Source organism: Lepisma saccharinum, chromosome 28, assembly GCF_977018435.1.
Source record: "Lepisma saccharinum chromosome 28, izLepSacc3.1, whole genome shotgun sequence".
Taxonomy (NCBI): Eukaryota; Metazoa; Arthropoda; class Insecta; order Zygentoma; family Lepismatidae; genus Lepisma; species Lepisma saccharinum.
The window spans coordinates 42,680,499-42,700,319 of NC_139256.1; the positions used below are offsets into that span (position 1 = coordinate 42,680,499).

Sequence of the window (19,821 nt, forward strand, 5' to 3'; positions counted from 1 at the left end):
CAAATCAATGTATACTTGGGGCAACCTTGGTAGGTAAAGGCAGCCGAAGCGTGGTGCTGATCACATCACCTCCAAAATGGTCGAAATCGAGAAAATGCAGTGGGGGTGTGGGCTTCAAGGCATGGTGGTGTATGCAGGGGGAACCTTAGCTTTGACTTTACCTAATATGTAATGTTTATTTGTGGCAGAGTCTATATAAAGATAGTTTTCCTTAGCTTCGTTTTGCGGCAAGTCTTTTTATAGTTAGTTTTTGCATTATTTACGATGACGTGAATGTGCAGTTGCTTCTATATATAGATGAATATTTTGGTCGTACTTCTCTTCAACGTCGCCCCAGGGAGGGGGTTAATAATCAATAAATAATATGGGGGCACCGTGAATTGTGTTCCTCTTTTGTGTATTATCTTTTCTGCTATTTCCACCGAACTTCGTGACGGAGTGGTTAGCACAGCTCGCTACGATGCCAGGGGTTCCGGGTTCGAATTCCGGCCTGGGAATGGGTGTTCTTTGTGAGTGTACCTTCATCAATTTCACATCATCACTCATACTTATCTTCGCGATTAGCCAAAAGTGGCAGAAAAGCGAAGTGAAACGTACGTATACATCCGTGTATTATCCACTTCAGTCAGATGTGGATATCATCATCTCTTTGCACGGTTACAAAATGTTTCGTGTAACTTCGATGTGCAGCATGTTGAATTCTAATATCTCGCTTATTGATCAGCTCATTTCAAAGTTCATTATTCGTATTATGGCTTATTCTCAGGCAATCAGTGCCAATCAGCTCTGTTCAGTGATGCATTTAGCGTGTGTGATTCACAGATCGTTTCAATATGGCGCAATCATAAGGTTTTTAATTGAGAGCTGCTGTGGGCAATCCCATCATGGCTTTCACTGATTTTCTGGCCACCCCTGTTTTAGCCGTGGCATGTAAAATAGTATAAATCAATTGCATGCAGATCTGGACGTGGAATTCCGACCATTGACATTTCATATTGTAAAAGAAAAGAAACCTGAGTTCACGTAGTTAAGACAAGTATTCAAAAACGAAATGACCATTTAAGGTATTCAAACGAAGATTAAATCAAAGTAATAATAATAAAAAAATATTAGTAATACTGTGGCCTCAGATTGGTCTTGCTCAGTGATATATCCACACACCCCCAACACTATCCAACACTCCCCAATTTTTTTCGCAATACCCTCTAAAAAAATTACAGAAATGTTCTATTTATTTGATAGCCGCGGTGGTCTAGACGGTATGACGTCTGACTGCTACGCGGGAGACCCGGGTTCGATTCTCGGTTTGGGTGATCTAAGCTTGGAATGTTTTCGGCCTTGTCCCAGCATAAATCGGCTCTAGGGCTCACCCAGTCTCAAATCAATGGGTACCTGGTGTAAACCCTGTAAGGGGTGTAAAGGCGACCGGAGCCTGGTGTTGATCATATCACCTCCAAAATGGTCTCGTAAGAGAATGTGTGGGGACTTACCACCACATCTCCTAAATGCACAGAGCTATATGCACGGGGAAATTTACCTTTATCCATATATGGCAATAACTTTGTCTTTGTTTCCAAATGGAACATTCTGCATGAACTTCTGGTGCTACCCCAGAAGCCTGCAGCCGTGCCTATTGACCTAAGGCCACTCAACAGAGATACGGGACTTCTATTCACTCGTACATGAAAACATGTGGGGCAGGGTGCTTACACCTGTTTCGCGTGGCTTCACTAGGTACTGGTGCTCAGCAAAAAAATCAAGATGTAAAGTACAGCGAAAAAACACACACCACATAGATTCATAATCTTAAAGAGGCAGCAAGCATCAGCTGAAATTGGGAGGTTATTTAGGAATTTAATGCCTGAATTGTAAATCTTATGCTGGTAGAAGATATTAATTCTGATTTACAACCGAATTCTAAACAAACAAGAGAAGTGAGAAGACAAGAAGACAGGTGAGAATGAAAACCGCCAGTTGGAAATCAAAAACCGTTCCACTAAAAGCAACAACGTTATTTCGATTTTCCCCGTCACCGACGATTGGCCCTGATAGCAGAACTTTCGCCCGAGTCAGGAAAATCTGATTTCACAATCAACTCCTGGAGAACCAGAACGTCCATGGTCCTGAGAAAAGCCGATGGTGAAAGAGCAGATAAAATGAAGTGCCTACCACATACACACATTCAATTAAATCAATTGACTCTTGTAACACTGATGAACAAATTCAAACTTTTTTTTCTCCTTTGAACGAAAATAGGTGATTATTTATAATTCGACCCCGCTGAATCCAAATCTGAAAGTAGAAATGCTGTATCACCTATCGCTTACCCTGGATTTTCATTTTTTTGTTTTTAATAAAAATGTAATTCCCTTTGTAATAATACATCGAAATTTGAAATTATTTTTGTTTGTTTGCTCATGAAATAAGATTTGAATATTGAAGTGAATAACTATGAAATATAAAAAAATAAAATATATATATAGGGCCGATTTTGACTGTTCAATGAAGAAATTTCATGCAAAAAAGAAAGGAAAAAAACGCATTTTTACTCACATTTTCAAAATTTCCATCTTGAACTCTGCCGTTTGTAACTGCCACCAGAAACCTCTTCCTTGAGGTTCCAACAGTAGTCTGCTAACATGTTCTGTACCGATTTTCCTGCATATCGTTTTTCCATGACATAAATATCCTGGTGAAATATCTCGCCGCATTCGACACTAACCGCGCCCAAGTTAGGGGGGAAAAAGTCCAAATGCGAATGTAAAAAGTGAATTTTCAATGACATATTGCACCCCATGCGCTGAAAACACTTCAACAAGTTCTTAACAAGTTCCTTGTAGTTGCCAGCTTTCACATTTCCAAGAAAATTACAGAATTCTTGTCTGAAAGCTAACCATCAGCATTTCTCTTTTTCTGTTAGCAATTCCACAAAGTTGTCATCATTAATGATCTCACGGATTTGGGGCCCAATAAATATGCCTTCTTTTAACTTACTATCACTGAGTTTAGGAAATGTTTTTCTCAAGTATCCAAAACCCTCAAGGTGTTTATCCAAAGCCTTAACAAAAATTTTCATCAGCCCTAATTTTATATGCAACGGTGGTAACAAAATCTTGTCTTTCTCAAGTAGAGGGTGATTCCTAACACTCTTCTCTCCAAGAATTAAGTTTTTTCGTATGGGCCAATCCACAATGTTGTAATGTTTATCTTTTGCCCGGCTGTCTCATTCGCAAAGAAAGCAACAAAATTTTGTAAACCCAGACTGCATGCCTAACAGTATACCAATCATTTTGAGGTCTCCGCATATCTGCCAACCATATTTTACATAATTTATCACTTTTAATATTGTATCCATATTTTCATGTTTCCTTCATGATGGAAGAATAGGCAAGGGGTACTGGTGGGTATATATTCCCATTATGCAACAATACTACTTTTAAACTATTCTTAGATGAATCTAAAAATAGTCTCCACTGGTTTGGGTTGTGACTCCTTCCAAGTTCTTGCAGAAGGCCTTCTACATCATTGCAGTAAGTTAACTCATTACTAACAGAAAAGAAATGTGTCTGTGATTGTTGGCGTTTCCGATATGACACCGTAACACCATCTTGTAATAAATTCCACCCTCTGAGATGAGAACCTAATAATTCCCCTTGAACTTTAGAAAAGTTGAGGTCTCTGACTAGATAATTTAGTTCGGATTGGGAAATAAAGTGAGGTATATTTGGATCAGGAAAATTTGGATCGCTGTTTGAATATGAGGGTCCAGGTTCATCATCTGGAGAAGCACTGCTTGGTTCTGTTTCATCCACTGTCCATTCTTTAGGAGGCTTAAGAATTGGTACAAAATCATGACTCATAATTTCTTGGTTGAAGGAACATCAGGATAAAATATAGAACTATATCCCATTATGTTTGTTAAACAGAAGTAACAATCAGTAGTATGATTTTTCTGTTCTGTCCATATTACAGGGTTTCCGAAGGGCATTGATTTGTGAGTGCCATTTAGCCAACCACGTAAAGTTCGCGAACAATTACAACAAATTTCACCTGGTGATCAGCTTTTTCCCTTGTCTACTTTACTTCCAAAATACAACTCATATGCTTTTTTCACTATAGGAGTGATAGTATTTCTCTGTGACTTCGGAGTAAATTGCCCACAAACATAACAAAACAAGTTCGGGTTATTCACACATTTGCGTGACATGGCGAACTCATTAATTGAGTTATAATATATTTCTTTAAAAAAACAATTATGAATGCTCTTATCGTTTTGTTAAAATAAAACTTACACTTCACTTCACTATACACAATATTACATTCACAATTTCACAAACATACAGAAACATAAAATACGGCTACTCGCGAAGTTATCGGAAAGGAAGTTAAGACTCGACTAACCCACAAAAGAACAAATTTTAACAGAGAAACAGGAAATTACTCTACTGCCAGATGTTTCCTCCACGAAATATTAAGTCATATTAAGTCATACACAAACAAGGTCGCTAAAAGGTTCTTATCCATTTGCTAGGAACCAAACGTTAAGCCGGAAGCGGAGCAGGGTGCGGAGACCTGAAACCATAAAGCTATAAAATGTGGGTGTTCTGCAAAAAATTTAGGTGATACAGGAAAACGGATGCGATATTCGTTATCAGCACATCTGAATAAATAAAGATCACTTAGTTTTATTTAAAGGAGTATTTCATTGTTTATCAGTGTAATTATCGTATAGATCATTACTGGTTTTGTGGTATTGTATTAATTAATTGCTGGTCAGCTACAAGGTGAAGAGTTAATTAATATGTTTCCATGTGTGTACTTTTATATGTTATTGCATGTATGTCTATGTGCTTGTTTCATTGTCCTTTTTGCTGGACATTTGATTCCCCCTATGCTAAGCTACCCCGTTAGGGTGATACCCTTCCAAAAGACCGTTGCTGTGAAAATTTCCATTGCTACGGGGTGAACGTCCACTGACTCCCACCCCGGCTATAAAAAGTTGGGCTTAACAGAAAAAAACAGTTTTTTACCACTTGTAGACGACGAGGAACCTTTACTCTAGAGTTTAGTCCACATATGGTGGCTAGACTGAATGATGGAAAATATATGTAGCATTTTGTACAGCCAACCCCAGTTTGAAGTCCCCAAGTTTCCCCATTATTAAAGATTTGCATTTGTAAGATATTGCCGAATCGCATCATAATGCCTAGCGGGCTGAGGAAGGATGGTGCGTAATGAAACGCAAACTGGTGGGAATATCAATTAAGTCGAGGGTAGGCCACAGAGATAATTAGGCTAACTCTGTGTTAGTGAAAGTACCAATGCTTAGGCCATAGGTACGGCTTTGTTGAATTAAGGAAATTAATTGATTTGGTCAATGCACATGCGGGAACGCTATGTAAATATGAATATAAAAACAGCATATAATAAACCCATGTAATCCTACAAGATAATATTCTGATTTGACGAATAAATTCCAAGAACTATAGTATTGATATTTTTATCAGATGTTTATTCACTTTCTGTACTTTTTAAAGAACCTAGGGACTAAAAAAGTAAACGTTATGTGTAATCCCCCTTTCGCAATTCCGGCGTTACTATAATCTGCTCGCAAGACAACTAGGGAGAGGTGTCGGAAGGAGAGAGATTTGAAAGGATTAAAGAAGGGAAGCAATCTAGGGCCGGATATAAAGATAAGAATCGGGGGACGTTGTCAAGCTCTTTCAAAATTATATCTCTCGGGTACAATGTATGATGAAAAACTTGTAACTCTTCTTCTGAAGCCGCTGATACCTTGTTTATAGGTAGGGCATAATTTTGTTGTTGTGAAGTGTCATTTCCCTGACTTCCGTTCGTGTTGTCTGGTTCACAGGCGTTCTTCTACCAATTCTAGTTCAGCGCCTGCAGCTTGGAGTCCGTCTGGAGTTCCTGGTCCTCACAAAAGCTGAATCCTTCAATACAGAGCATTCCCTGACATTCGCTACGAGACTCGGCGGCAAGCTGCCCGGCATCAGCGCTTGTCTATCCTGGTGAACGGGTCACCGACAGTCGCTAGAGTCGGCTATTAAAATTACAGTTTCCATATGGTGTACTAACCTTGACTACAGAAGGTGTTGAAAATGATGTCCATGTTCTGCAACACATTCCTGGCATTTCCGAAGGAAGTTGGCATTTACACGTGCAAGTTCGTCTACTGTAATTCTCCCGATTTCTCGTACAATACTCTCTTTTATGATAGTGTTCGGATTGTATTGGTATCCTTTATTTTTTAGATTTCCCCATTTTTCTTTCCACTTTTATTTAGAACTGACCCTGTTACTCTAAACTTTATTACGAGGTTTAATATAGTGGTCCTATGTGAAACGTGAACACCAGGAAATTTCGTTGCAAAACGTCGTCGCACATCTCCACAATTCCTCTTTCCGAAGTAACACTCGACAAGATAAATCCTTTATTGTAATGTAAACTTTTGTGGTGCCATATTAAGCCACAATCCTCAGCACACGGACACGACACAACACAACTTCCGAGGGAGGATTATACTGCCGTCAGTCTGCAACGTCAACAGAAGGGGAAAGAGAGCGAAGGCAGGGAGAGCGAAAAAAAAAAACAGACTGGCGAGCGACTGTCGCGGACCCGTTCTGATGCCGGGCCGCTTGCCGCCGAGTCTCGTATAGAATGCCAGGGAATGCTCTGTATGTTGACATTGTATATAAATCACAGATAAAAAGCCAGATAGTAAACTTATCTTAGTTTTCCTGTATAGGTCAGAAATTTACAAGGAAGTTTGGAAGAGGAGAGTGAATCTACAACTAATTAACTCTCTAGCCTTCTTAAACCATCAGGTTTCCCAACATGAAACCTGTAAATTCCTCTTTCCTCTCTCATTCGTGTCACATGGCCTGCCCACCTAAGACTTCTTGATTTAACGATTCTAATAATATCTGGACATGAATACAAATTATGGAGTTCTAAATTATGTAACCTTCTCCACTCACCTGTCCCCTCATCCCTTTTAGGTCTAAATATTTTTCTAAGGATTTTATATTCAAACACTCATAATTTATATTTTAACTTTAGTTTATTAGATATTATACAAGAAGATATAAATTTAAAGAGAGAAAAGTAACATGCATTTCCTGATTTAAGCCTGCTTTTTATTTCCTCTTTAATATCATTCTCATTTGTTAGTGTTACTCCTAAGTACTTGAATTTGGAAACTGGTTCAAACGAGTTGTTATCAATAATTAGATTTTGATTATTACCTAACACTTGGTTTCGCCCTGTTAGCATATATTTAGTTTTCTCATTGCTAACTTCCTAACAACAAATACTGGAAATAAATATATAAGTTATCTTACTTCGTGTTTCAACCACTTTTTACTGATTGTGAATGGCGATGGAAAGAAATAGACGAATGGGCAATCACAAACACATATGAACAGCACTCAAGTCATATACACGATAATACTGCCCATGGATCCAAACGCCAGACCCTCGTTAGTCTGCAAGATGCAGTCCAGGGGGCACTTCCTGGAAGGGAGGTTGACATTTGTGTGCCTTGAGGAAGAGTCACCTCATGAACCCTTCAATAAATACTGGACATTGGGATATGGGAGGAAAAAGATTGAAAGCTTTAGTGCTGCCATCTGTACAACAATTTTCAAGATCACTCATTCCAATTCACCTAGTGACCCGACAAACAAAAGGTGATAATTCTCCTGGCCGGAACGCTCAAGCTGAAATTCGGCCAGCTCGCGTGGACATCGACCACAGAATAGCGGAAACTTCTCCTTTACGGGCAACCTGAATAGAGAAAGGGGGGAAGGGGGGGTGGGCTCGCTCCTGGCCACTATTGGAAACGCTTTATTCGATGTCCTCAGGGGCCTCTCGTGCATTGCGGGCGGCTGCAGACACATGTTTCGGTCTGGAATCGATCGGGGGATTGTACCATTTGCGAGCCAAGTATCGTGGGGTGAATGCACACGAAACAAGAGAGCCTGCGAGCGAGTGTCGATGTGGTTTGTCCAAATCAGTGAGAGAGCCTGCCGTTGCACTCGGCTGCCTGGAATGTGTGGCATATGAAACAACTCTATGACCAAGAGTGCTTTATTCGGAGGATGCGTGAAAATTCCACGTTACATGAGTCAAGAATCATTTGCTACAGTAGATGTTCTAAATTCCAGGTTTCGGATAGCCAATATGACATGAAAAATGTTTAATGTCACCCGCAGAAGTGACAACAGAGTGGGTGCAAAATGTGGACGATATATTTTCAGATGGGATCTGTTTAGGTAGTCACAGTAGTCATTCCTTTTATTTTCTCTCTCTCGCTCTCTCTCTCTCTCTCTCCCTTATCAATCTCTTTCCTTCTCTTTTACTGGTTTCACCCTTTCTTCTGCCTCTTTTCTTTCTCTTTTTCCTTGTTCCTTCATTTCTTCTTCTTTTCGTTTCTTTCGTTCTTTCTCTCTTTTCTGTTCCTTTGTTTCTTCTTTTTTCTTTTCTTTTGTTCATTCTCTCTTTTTCTGTTACTTTGTTTCATTTGTTTCTTCTCTCCTTTCATGTTCCTTCGATTATTTTTCTTTTCTTAACTTTCGTTCTTTCTCTTTTCCTGTTCCTTCGTTTCTTCTTTTCTCTTTTCTTTCGTTCTCTCTCTTTTTCTGTTTCTTCGTTTCTTCCTCATTTCTTTTCTTTCGTTCTCTCTCTCTTTTCCTGTTTATTAGCTTCTTCTTCTTTTCTTTTCTTTCGTTCCTCTCTTTTTCTTGGTTTTTTCTTCTTTTCTTTTATTTCTTTTCTTGTCTCTTTCTCTGTTCCTTCGTTTCTTCTTCTTTGCTTTTCTTTCGTCTCTTCTCTATTTTCCTGTTCCTTCGTTTCTTCTTCTCTTCTTTTCTTTCGTTCCTTCTCTATTTTCCTGTTGCTTCGTTTCTTCTTCTTTTCATTTCTATCGTTCCTTCTCTTTTTCTTGGTTTCTTCTTCTTTTCTTTTCTTTCGTTTCTTCTCTCTTTTCCTGTTGCTTCGTTTCCTCTTCTTTTCTTTTCTATCGTTCCTTCTATACTTTCTTGTTCCTTTGTTTCTTCTTCATTTCCTTTCTATCGTTTTTAGTTTCTTTTCCTGTTCGTTCGTTTCTTCTTCATTTCTTTTCTTTCAATCCTTCTATCTTTTTCTGTTCCTTCGTTTCTTCTTCTTTTATTTGCCTTTCTTCCTTATCTCTTCTTATGTTCCTTCGTTTTTCTTCTTTTCTATCCTTTCACTATTTCTCTTCTTACTGTTTCTCTTCTTCTTCTTCTCTTCTTTCCTTTCTTCATCTCTCTTCTTTCCTTCTTTCTTCTTGTGTTTCTCTTTTCTTCTTTCTTTTGTTCTTTCTATCTTTTCCTACGTTTGGCATTTTCGTCCTGACTTATTTATTCACCATGCGTTTCTCTTCTCCCTCTTCCTTTCTTTCGGCTCTCCATTTTTTTCTAAGTTTCTCTTTACTTCCTGTCTATCTTCAATCTTCTATTTTCTGTTCTTTTCTTTCTCTTTATCCTAATATCCTTTCCCTCTGAGTGTCTACTATAAATTATTCTGAAAAATTCTAATTTTAGGCTATTTGAGTAGGCTGAAGCATCCTCTGTAAAATCTGATGTAGATAAAATAGATGATGACTATTATCTCCAACAGAAATTTGATATTCAAATTTTACATTTATTTATTTTTTTAAAAAAAGTATCAAGGATATTCAAGATTTTTATTGAATTGATCTTACACAGAATATGGATATTAGAAGACGTGTCATGCAGCGCCAATGAACCATCGGGGTTATGAATGTCTCAAAGTTAATTCGTGCATGTAATTTGGAATATTATTGTTAGTTTTTTTAGATACTTCATAACACTCAGTTATGGATTTCTCAGCTGTAACGATGTAGACAAAAATGAGAACAGACTCTTGGAAATATTTCGAAATAAGATGAAAAATGAAACAGCCTCTGTGCAAAATCGGTACAAGACAGAGACTTACTTGTTCTTGTTCGATTCTTTGGTAAAATATATTATTTTAAAAGTTACCTAAAATAAAATTACTTTTCCAAGCGACATATTCGAACATACCATATGTGTGTGTCTGTATGTCTACCGTAGATCATGCATTGTGTTCATCGTAATTTCATACTAAGGCGAAGTATGACCGTTTTGCACCATATATTCATTTATTTCAATATCGTCGAAATGATCACTGCTACTGTAAAAAAGAAACATAGTACAAGAGAGTATGAATTTATTTATTTATTGAGAAAATACAGCACAAATGGCCTCATGTTGCAAGTAGAAACAGTTTTTAAGTTGATTAGCTTGAAGTTCAAGTTACGGTTAATCAAATGGAAGTTTCAACTTCTCCCAGCACAAGCAAAATCTTCAACCTGTCCTGTTTCCGTTCATGTGTTTTCCTACACCATCTGAAGTTTGATATTCCCAAGAGAGCAAGTGAAATAATACTCCCATAAGTACAATGCTAAGTTTTCCCACTCCTACAACCATCCTCCGCACAGACATCTCTTTCCCCAGCTTGCAGCGGGAAAAGGTCGGTGGGGGAGGAACAGTTTCGATTCCTCGAGTCTGACTGTATATGGAAACTGTTCCTCGTGCCCTTAATGCATTTGTGGTATATGTGAATGTGCAAAACGTGGAAGATAAAATATATTTTTTATAGACTTAGTAGCATCGAAACGAGGCGTTAAACAGAAAAAACGTCATTATTAAAAGTTGTTTGATATAATTAATTAACTCTAGGCCTATAGGACTAAGGTCGTCCCGAAGCTCAAGGCCGGAACATCATCCAGTCCAGAGGAAGGCTGAAGGAAATTGAGACCTGGAGCCGAGACTATACTGAACGCAACTCCAACTGGCGGCTGACCTTGACGGCTATTTCTGGCCCTTTCTGTCCCGATGGGTGTCAACAAACTCAGTTGCGAAGTAAAAGCTGAAGGGGTCACATCGCTCTCCCGAAGCAACGTTGCCAAGCGTACTTCTGTTTTTGTCACTTGTCTTTATTTACGTGTGAAACTCCCTCATGTAGGATCACGTGTGCAGTTGTACAGTCACGGACACTGCCGGCTTGTAACGATTCCATTGTAAGTCAATGTATTTATTATAAGCCGGCAGTGTCCGTGACTGTACCATCAATACCCCGCTGATTTCTGGGGCTGGCAATATCGTTGCCCGAGAAGATTCTCTCGCGCTTTACAGTACATTTGGCAACATGTGGTGGACCCAACGCTCATTTGTTTCTTCCCGCGAACAACGTCCGGTACCTTGTGACTCGAAAATGCAAGATCTCCGTAGAAGAAAGTTCAACTGATCGCTGATTCGCTGTTTCCCAGCCACCAGTTGGTGTTGCGGTCAGTATAGTATAGTGCCTATTATCCGCCTCCATTTCCCCTCCAAGAACCGACCACAGACTCTAAAGGAAGAACAGTGCGTGAGTGAGAATAGACATGGTAGTGATTCGGTGTATGGTGCAGGTGCACCACCAAAGTGACTAAAGGTAGGGATCCCGTTAAACTTATATTGTGTTCTATGTGATATGCCTGGTTATTTTATATTCTTTATTATCAATAATTAATTTATTTTGTCATAGCATATTCGAGTTCTTTGCTTACATATTGGACCCCACAATAAATGTTGGCTTAATATGTATTTTGACACTTCAGACTGGAAAGACAGAAAGTGTTCACGAGAGAGAACAAAATAAAAACGAGACAGATATTTTTAAAAACCGAAGCAAAACAAGACTGTCAAATTTTGCAGTACCATCCCAACACTCAATGGTATGCCCATGTATCTGATATAATATTTTTGATGTTTTCTCTATATTCTTGACCTTATTTTTATAAAATAAATTTGGAAAAAGCCATGAGAAATAACAAAAGACGATGATAAGCAGTGTATTTTTTCTCAATACTCAATCTTTATCCCATAATGTTCAAAAGACATTCTTCAGGAACTTATTTTACTTATTTAAATGTTTTTATCACGATAATGTATTTAAACTTTTGCTTGATGTCAGTTACTGGTGAAAATACTGGCATAATAATATAAGAAAAATGTGTCAAGGTTTTAAAAACAGCAGTAAACCCGTCTATATATTCTATTTATTTTCTGCCCCATCTGCAGTGATGGAAACAAACTTCGAATAGATGTAGCTCAAGCTTACAGAAAAGCTTTGTTTATCCTTGTCAATAAGATCCTTAAAACCAATATATTAACAACTTAGATGTATCATATCTGCAGAATCTAAAACAATCTGACATGACATTTTCCGGGAGTTTTCCCTCCTATATTTCCTTCCAATTTGAATAGTTAAGGCATGACTGTTTTATTGTTAGTAGGGGAAACTTTAATCTTTGTATTCTCAAATCGCTGAAATGAAATCATCAGCAGCTTCAAGCTTCTGGCATGTTTCATATTGACAGTCTAGCGCAGGGGTTTCCAACTGGCGGCCCGCGGACCGCATGCGGCCCCCGTTGCCTTTTTCTGCGGCCCGCGAAGCCAGTTTGCAAAATACATTAATTTTATTTATTTTTATTAAAATACGTTCTTTTTTTACTGAAGGAACGGATGCTCTGTGAAGAAAGACAATATCACAGGTAGAATTGGTTTTGCAGTCAATAATGATCATCAGAAAAATCTAAAGTGACGTAACTTTCTCTTCACACCATGCATTCCATCCCTTCCCTATGTGGAATGAACTCGTCTGCTTCCGCGAAGGCTTCACTCTTTGTGTTCAGAAACAAACTGCAGAGAGGCGCTATAGAGATCTGTTTTTCTACGTACGAAGTACGAAGAGATTTCCAGTGTTCCAACTCGGATTGTACTGTGACTGATTGTTAAAGTTTGTGCAAATATCGAAATGAGCAATATCTCCAAAAAACGTAAGTTTCAAAATTAAAATAGCTTCTCTCCAACTTGAATTGCGTGATTTGCGAGGCGATGTGTTCCTTCAAACTAGGCAAGAAAAGGGGCCAGAGTTTTTCAAATACCTGTCAAAGGAACGCTTTCCAAACCTTCGTAGTTTTGGGCAAAGAATGACATCGATGTTTGGCAGCACATACACGTGTGAAAGTGTTTTTTCTTCAGTGAAGTTCATCAAGAACCGCTACAGAAGCTGACTGGCATATTCTTCACTGCTTCACCTTCTGAGACTTTCAAATACAGAAATTCAAATTCAAATTTAATAAAAGAAGCAGATCGGGCTCAATTTTCACATTGAACACTTACTATGAAGGATTCTTATTTGTATTGTGCGTCTTTAATTTCTTTTAATTCATCAATAAGTATTGGGTTTTTGTGAAATAAATTGTAATTATACAATTTTGATTTGTAATTCCATTGTTTTATTGCCTCATTTTAGAAATTTAGGTCATGCGAAATTCAGTACTTACAATTTTTGTAATTTTTAATCCCCACCCATAAAAAAAAGGGCCCGCCTATCAACTGCTGGATATAATTTTGGTCCTCGGACCTTTTGAAGTTGGAAACCACTGGTCTAGCGCATCGGTTCCCAAATTATGCTCTGCAATCCATTTGTTACTTATCCGTGGAGAGACGTAGAAAATAACACATGATGAAATCTCAAAGTTGTGAAATGTGTGGTCATGAACTGAGTACAGGTAAGTATTGGGTAGAAACTATTTAGCTCATGGAGCATTGTGTTACGTTCCTGGTCACTATTCTTACCCTTACTCCAGTAGTCGTGAACATAAAGATTCTAATGGTCTTCAATGAAACTCATCTCAAGGTAGGTTTAAGAATAATCCAACCACGGATGTTTAGTTATACGTAAATGTTTATTTTTTTACTGGGATACTTACAACGGGTAGGTGAGCAACCCGAAACCAGAACTTGAGTATAGTTTCTCGTAGATAAAAAGATACGATACTAGTTCGAAGATCAACACTGAGGTGGCCCAAATGTAGGGTTTACAGAAAAGCGGCGTAAACCTGTTCACTTCTTCCTAGACTGGTACTCTCACCAGATTTGGCCAATCTAGGTTTTACAGAGGAGCGGCATAAACCTGTTCACTTCTTCCTAGACTGAAACTGACCTTTTTCCAAGCCAAAATGCGTCGTATTTATACTCAAGTTCCCAGCCTCTGAATTATAACAGATAGATATTCAGAATATATATGGTTCTGTCTTGATTAATTTACGAAGAAAGTTTACATATTCATTTGAGCTAACAATTATTTCTTTAACATTAATAAATCTTCTTACATTTTGGAAAATTACAAATGTAAAAGTTCCGCCATTATCTAATCACAATTTGGTTAGTTCATTAACATTGGTAAACTTTAATTGGCGAGTTTATATTTACATCATAGTAATATGCATATTTTGTTAAACAAGCTGACTTCATTAGTGCAGTACATAAAGGTTAGTTCATTAGATCATAAGTATCTTGATTGGTGACTTCACGTTTACGTCACAAACAGAGGCTATGATGGATTAAATCTTTAACATGCTCAAATACTTTAGTACCTTGAGGTGTTACACATTTAGAATGGCAGGTTTGAAACGGAATGCTCTTCATGTGCCATGACGTTAATTCTAGTAGATTACGTTATTATAATCTAGAGAGGTTAGTCATCCTCTTTGTAAAATTACATAAATATAAAGAGGTTGACTAACCTGTACATTTTCTGTTACTAAGAGATTGTCGTTTAGGCCTTGATGTGTGCGTGTAGCCGGCCCCCTTTCGGAGTGGTTAGTACATCGCGCTACGACGCCAGAGGGGTTCGAATCCCGGCCTGGGTATGGATGTTTATGTGTGTCCACTCATCAATTTAATCATATCATCACTCATTCCCATCTTCACAAATTAGCCAAAAGTGGCACAAGAAACGAAGTTTAATCAATCAATGTGTGCGTGTATTCCGATCCAATGAAATTTGACAACATTAAGTGAAGAAAGGTGGTTCAATATTAATATTATTGTATCGAACTAGTATTAGTGGTAGCAGTGTTTAGTGTTAGACGAAAGAATCCATGGTCCCCACCTCTGCGATGGTATGAAGTCGCTGTTGATTGATTGATTTGTTTTATTTTACTTCGCTTCTTGTGTCACTTTTTGGCTAATTTGCGAAGATGGGAATGAGGGATGATATCATGAAATTGAAGTCTCTGTGTTCGTCTCAAAAGGAGCGAGAGGTAATTATACTCTGACTAAAGCCAGAAAGAAAGTCACATCCTACGTAGTTATAGGTGACTATATCACCACCTTACAGGGTGTCCGGCTTAGAGCTATAAAAACAGAAACGGTCCCATAATCTGTTTGACCAAGAATTTATTGAGAATGAAGGTGTATCCTGATGCACAATACCTTGCCATTACACGTCACAAAATGAGAGACACTAGCTCCGTCACTGTCACTAACAACGTCAGTACACTTCTATATGGTCCCAGACTTCAATTCGACAAATGATAACACACAGAACACTTTCTGTTGTGGAGTCCACTCCGCCATGTTTGTTTACTGTGCCCATGCGCATGCGCACGACACAGTTTCGTGTTTTTCGCAAATGGCAATAGATGGCAGTACCGTACATACACAGATTTTGACTGTGTTAGGTATTCGTAATCTGCAGTGCGTGTTTCTTTTATTCTAGCTATTCTCCGGACACGATGTGTATGGCAAAATTGAAGAAAACAATATTTAAAATTTCTTTTTTCACTACTTTGAATGGGAATATTTCAGTTTATGTCAACATTTACGCTATTTAGAATTTGAAATAAAATGCATGCTTTTGATACGATTAAACACTGACTAACTTCTTGAACTCAAAGAAGTTGGGGAATAGCAAGACTAGCATATCATCAACATCAAAATAATTCTATCCGAAAACAGGGTGTCTCAAAAGTAATAGCGCAAACTGACACAGGTGAAAGTACACGATAATAGAGGCAATAAAGTCTCAGTAAAAATGGGTCTGCAAACGAGCCGTTTCGAGATAATCGCGAATGTATGTTTACAAGCCACCACTGACTTCATTGTTTGTAAACGTTTACAACCCGTACAACCTCTCGGAAATGTCCTGTTTGATTGCAACGCCACCTCTCGGAAATGTTCTGTTTTGCAAACAAAGAGCAAACCTCGGACCACGCAAGGAATAAAGCACTCGATGTTTACAAAATGCAATCAATGACGGCTTGTACCCACACATTCGCACACATTATTAGCATTTTACCAACTAGGATGACGTTTACAAACAATGAAGTTAGTGGCGGCTTGTAATCACACATTCGCGATTATCTAGAAAACGACTAGTTTGCAGACCCATGTTTACTGGCACTTTTTTGCTTCTATTATCGTGTACTTCCACCTGTGTCAGTTTGCACTATTACTTATGAGACACCCTGTATATTTATCTCCTTGGACGTTAATATCGCTCTCTTATTTGTGCAATACGTATAACGTATCTACTTGGATTGATTGATTTTGGTTATTTTACTTCGCGTTTGCCACTTGCCACTTTTAGCTAATCACGAAGATGAGAATGAATGATGAATATGATGAAATTGATGAAGGGACACTCACAAAGAAGACCCATACGCAGGCCGGGATTCACCGAGTCCAATCGCAATATAGTTTTAGATAATATTAATCATTGTTGAAATGCATTTGGTATTGGAGTAACTCGTATATTTTATCTCCTTATCCGTTCTCATTATTTTCATTGTCGAATCGAATCATTGGCGTTCTCCAAAAGCTTCATCTAAATTAGTATGCTCTTAATTACATTTGTTGTTAAGGAATGTTTCTATTTATTATTATGTGTAGAATCATCCACTCTTTATATGTGTTATGTCTCTTTCTATTTTTATCAGTTTAATTTTCTTCAATCTCTCACACATACTTATTCTCACTTCTTGTTCCTCCTCTGTCTTCTCTCTCTCTTTCTATTCTATATTAGTGTTTTCTCTCTCTCTCTTGCCCTCACTTCTTCCCTCTTTCCATCTACTTCTTTCTCTCTTCCTCTTTCGTTCCATCTCCCTCTCTCTCTGTGTCCCCTAACTTTCTACCTTCATTCCCATCCATGTCTGTTCTAATTCTTCAAATCTCTCTCTCTCTCTCTCTCTCTCTCTCTCTCTCTCTTCCACCTTCATTCAATTACTCTCCTCTCTCTCATTCTCCTCTTTCTCGCCATCATCTTCTCGCTTCCTCTAAGTCTTTTTATCTTCTATTTCCATTTTCTATTCCATATCTCTCACTTCCTCTCTTCCCCATTGTCTCTCGTTTTCATTCTTCGTAACTGGTTTAACCACTTACTCACACATTGCTCTGACACACCTTAGCTCCTTGGTGGTTTTGGTCCAGATTTCTGAGTAAAATGGACCCATAAACAATAATCTCCAAAAAGTCTGTACAGAAACGCTGACTCCGTTATTTAAAAACAAAAGAAGAACAAGCTGCGAAGACTGATGAGAGAGGAGCAGTTCCACTTCAAGTCTCGAAATTGATTTTCCCTAACTCTGAGGCTAAACTGCCTTCGCATCGAGCGCACGGAAATTGAATTCCTACTTGGCGAAATTCTTTAACGGGTTTCCTAATACCTGGTCGCTATAGTAACTTCTTTGACATGTCGCTTTGAGAATTTTCTTCACCCTCACATGCTCCAATCTTCTTTTCTCGGATCTCCTCTTCTTTTTGCGACGTTAATAAGTCAGATTTTGCCATCGTTTAGCTGGACCACACGCAGCGAACAGGCACGGATCTAGAAATATATTTGGGGGGGATCCGAATCAAGTGTCTCAGGAATAATAAAAATAAAAATTAATATATAAATTAATATTACATAATTATTACATGAGTGGGTAAAAAGGCTGTATAAGAATAGAGATGTAACAGCGAATATTCATTATGTAGCTTAACTGTAGTTAAGATCGAAATAATTTACATGAAAACAAGTGCCCTGGCAATGAAATTAATGTCAAATAGATGAAAAATTGAATATTTATTGAATAACAAAAATGATGTTAGGTGCAGTTGGAGAAAAGTAAAGGTCGTGATTAATAGTTTATGCATATTAACATGAATAGTAAAATAAATAACCCGTGGTTCTACAGCCCTCGAAGGGGCTTGGCCTATCTCCCGACTGCCAGTCTCCCTCCTACAATCCTACCTCGAGTTCAAGAGTTCTTCGACCGGTAATGGGGTGAAGTGGGGTCAGCACGTCGAATCTCCAGTTATTATAGGAGATTTTTATGACCGGGATACGCTACTCACTCGTAGCTCCACAATTTCCTCACGATGGTGGGCTTCCACCGGTCCTATACACAGGCCGAGAACGCAGAGACTGGAGTAGTAGTGTGCATAAATATTCTTTGTAATATCATTCAAAGCCGTGTGATACCAATATAATCCTTGCCTTCCAATACATTCAGAGGAAAATAATAACCAACAATTATAAAACAAATGCTAAACAAGTATATTTTAATTATTTTATTTTTGTATTAGGTGCATTCAAATGAAAAGGTACATTTCCTTGCAGAAACTTTATTACAGTAGTTGGCTACACATATTCACTGCATGAGGTACGACACTGGTCCCACTTTGAAACATGGTTATGAATTCCTTGGTAGAAGAAGTCCTTGTGCTGGGAATGAAACCAATCCCTGACAGCTTCCTGCAGCTCAGGACTCGAGGCAAAGCGTTGTCCTCTTAGGTGTTTCTTCATAGGTCCGAAAATGTGATAATCACATGGACTCAAGTCAGGACTGAATGCAGGGTGGTCTAGCACTTCCAAATGAAATTATTGCAACAGACCCTGTGTCTGTCTGGCTGTATGGTGACGAGCATTGTCCTGGAGTAAAATGATGCCTTTGCTGATTTTTCCTCGACGCTTATTCTTGATTGGTGTCCGTAGACGATGCAGTGGTTCACAGTACGTGTTTGCGTTAATTGTGTGTCCCTCCGGAAGGAACTCCACTAGCAGTGGCCCTTGGTCAGAAAAATACGGTGATCATAAGTTTCCCGACTTTAGATTGTGACTTGCTTTTCTTTGGTTTTGGTGATCCTGTATTCTTCCATTCCATACTGTCCCTCTTTGATTCTGGCTGGTAATAAGGGCAGATGGATTCATCTCCAGCAACGACTTTGCTGATAAAGTCCTCACCTTCATTCCTGTACATTCCTTCATTCCCATTCTGCACATTTGTTGTTCCTCTGACAAACACTTTGGCACCCATTGTGCGCACACTTTCCTGTAACACAGTCTGTGCCTCACAATGGCATGCACACTACCCAATGACACGTTCACTTGTTCGCTAATCGCTGCCAGGGATATTCGTCTGTCTTCTTGAATAAGGTTGTCAATAGCAGCCACTGTCCAATCAGGGATGTGATTTTTCAACTGTCCCGGCCGAACATCGTCCTTCAATGTGTTTCGTCCACCACGAAAACACCTACACCATTTTCTCGCTGTTTTGTCCGATACACATTTTTCATACACAACTTTCATTCTCCTATGAATGTCCGCTGGATGTACTCCTTCGGCATGAAGAAACCGAATGACACCCCGCTGTTCTTCCTTGGACACGTCCCTTAATGGCAGCTCCATTGTTCAGCACAGCGTTCCACCTGGGGGAAGAAAGTGAAGGTGATTAGATAACGGACACGTGCTACCTGGACACACTTGCGCATGCGCAGATGCCTCATTACTAAAACGTCGCATATACCTGTGGGTATACAAAACACATGAAATTACTGTCTCGTATAAAACGCTTTTTCAGAAAAAATGAAATGGACCTTTTAATTTGAATGAACTAAGTACTTAGTAAGACTTTCGCAG

At 38.6% G+C, this 19,821-nt stretch overlaps 1 protein-coding gene across 1 annotated transcript; it reads right to left on the reverse strand.

The window, feature by feature from the left end:
• Nucleotides 1–18,993: 18,993 nt before the first annotated feature.
• Nucleotides 18,994–19,590, reverse strand: LOC145980918 (protein GVQW3-like). The gene has a single exon (XM_083114002.1). The coding sequence runs from the start codon at nt 19,588–19,590 to the stop codon at nt 18,994–18,996; it is 597 nt and encodes a 198-aa protein (XP_082970128.1).
• Between the last annotated feature and the right edge of the window lie 231 nt (nt 19,591–19,821).

Excerpts from the sequence above, each read along its gene's own strand:
- LOC145980918 (XM_083114002.1), bottom strand. The coding sequence starts at position 19,590 with ATGGAGCTGCCATTAAGGGACGTGTCCAAGGAAGAACAGCGGGGTGTC.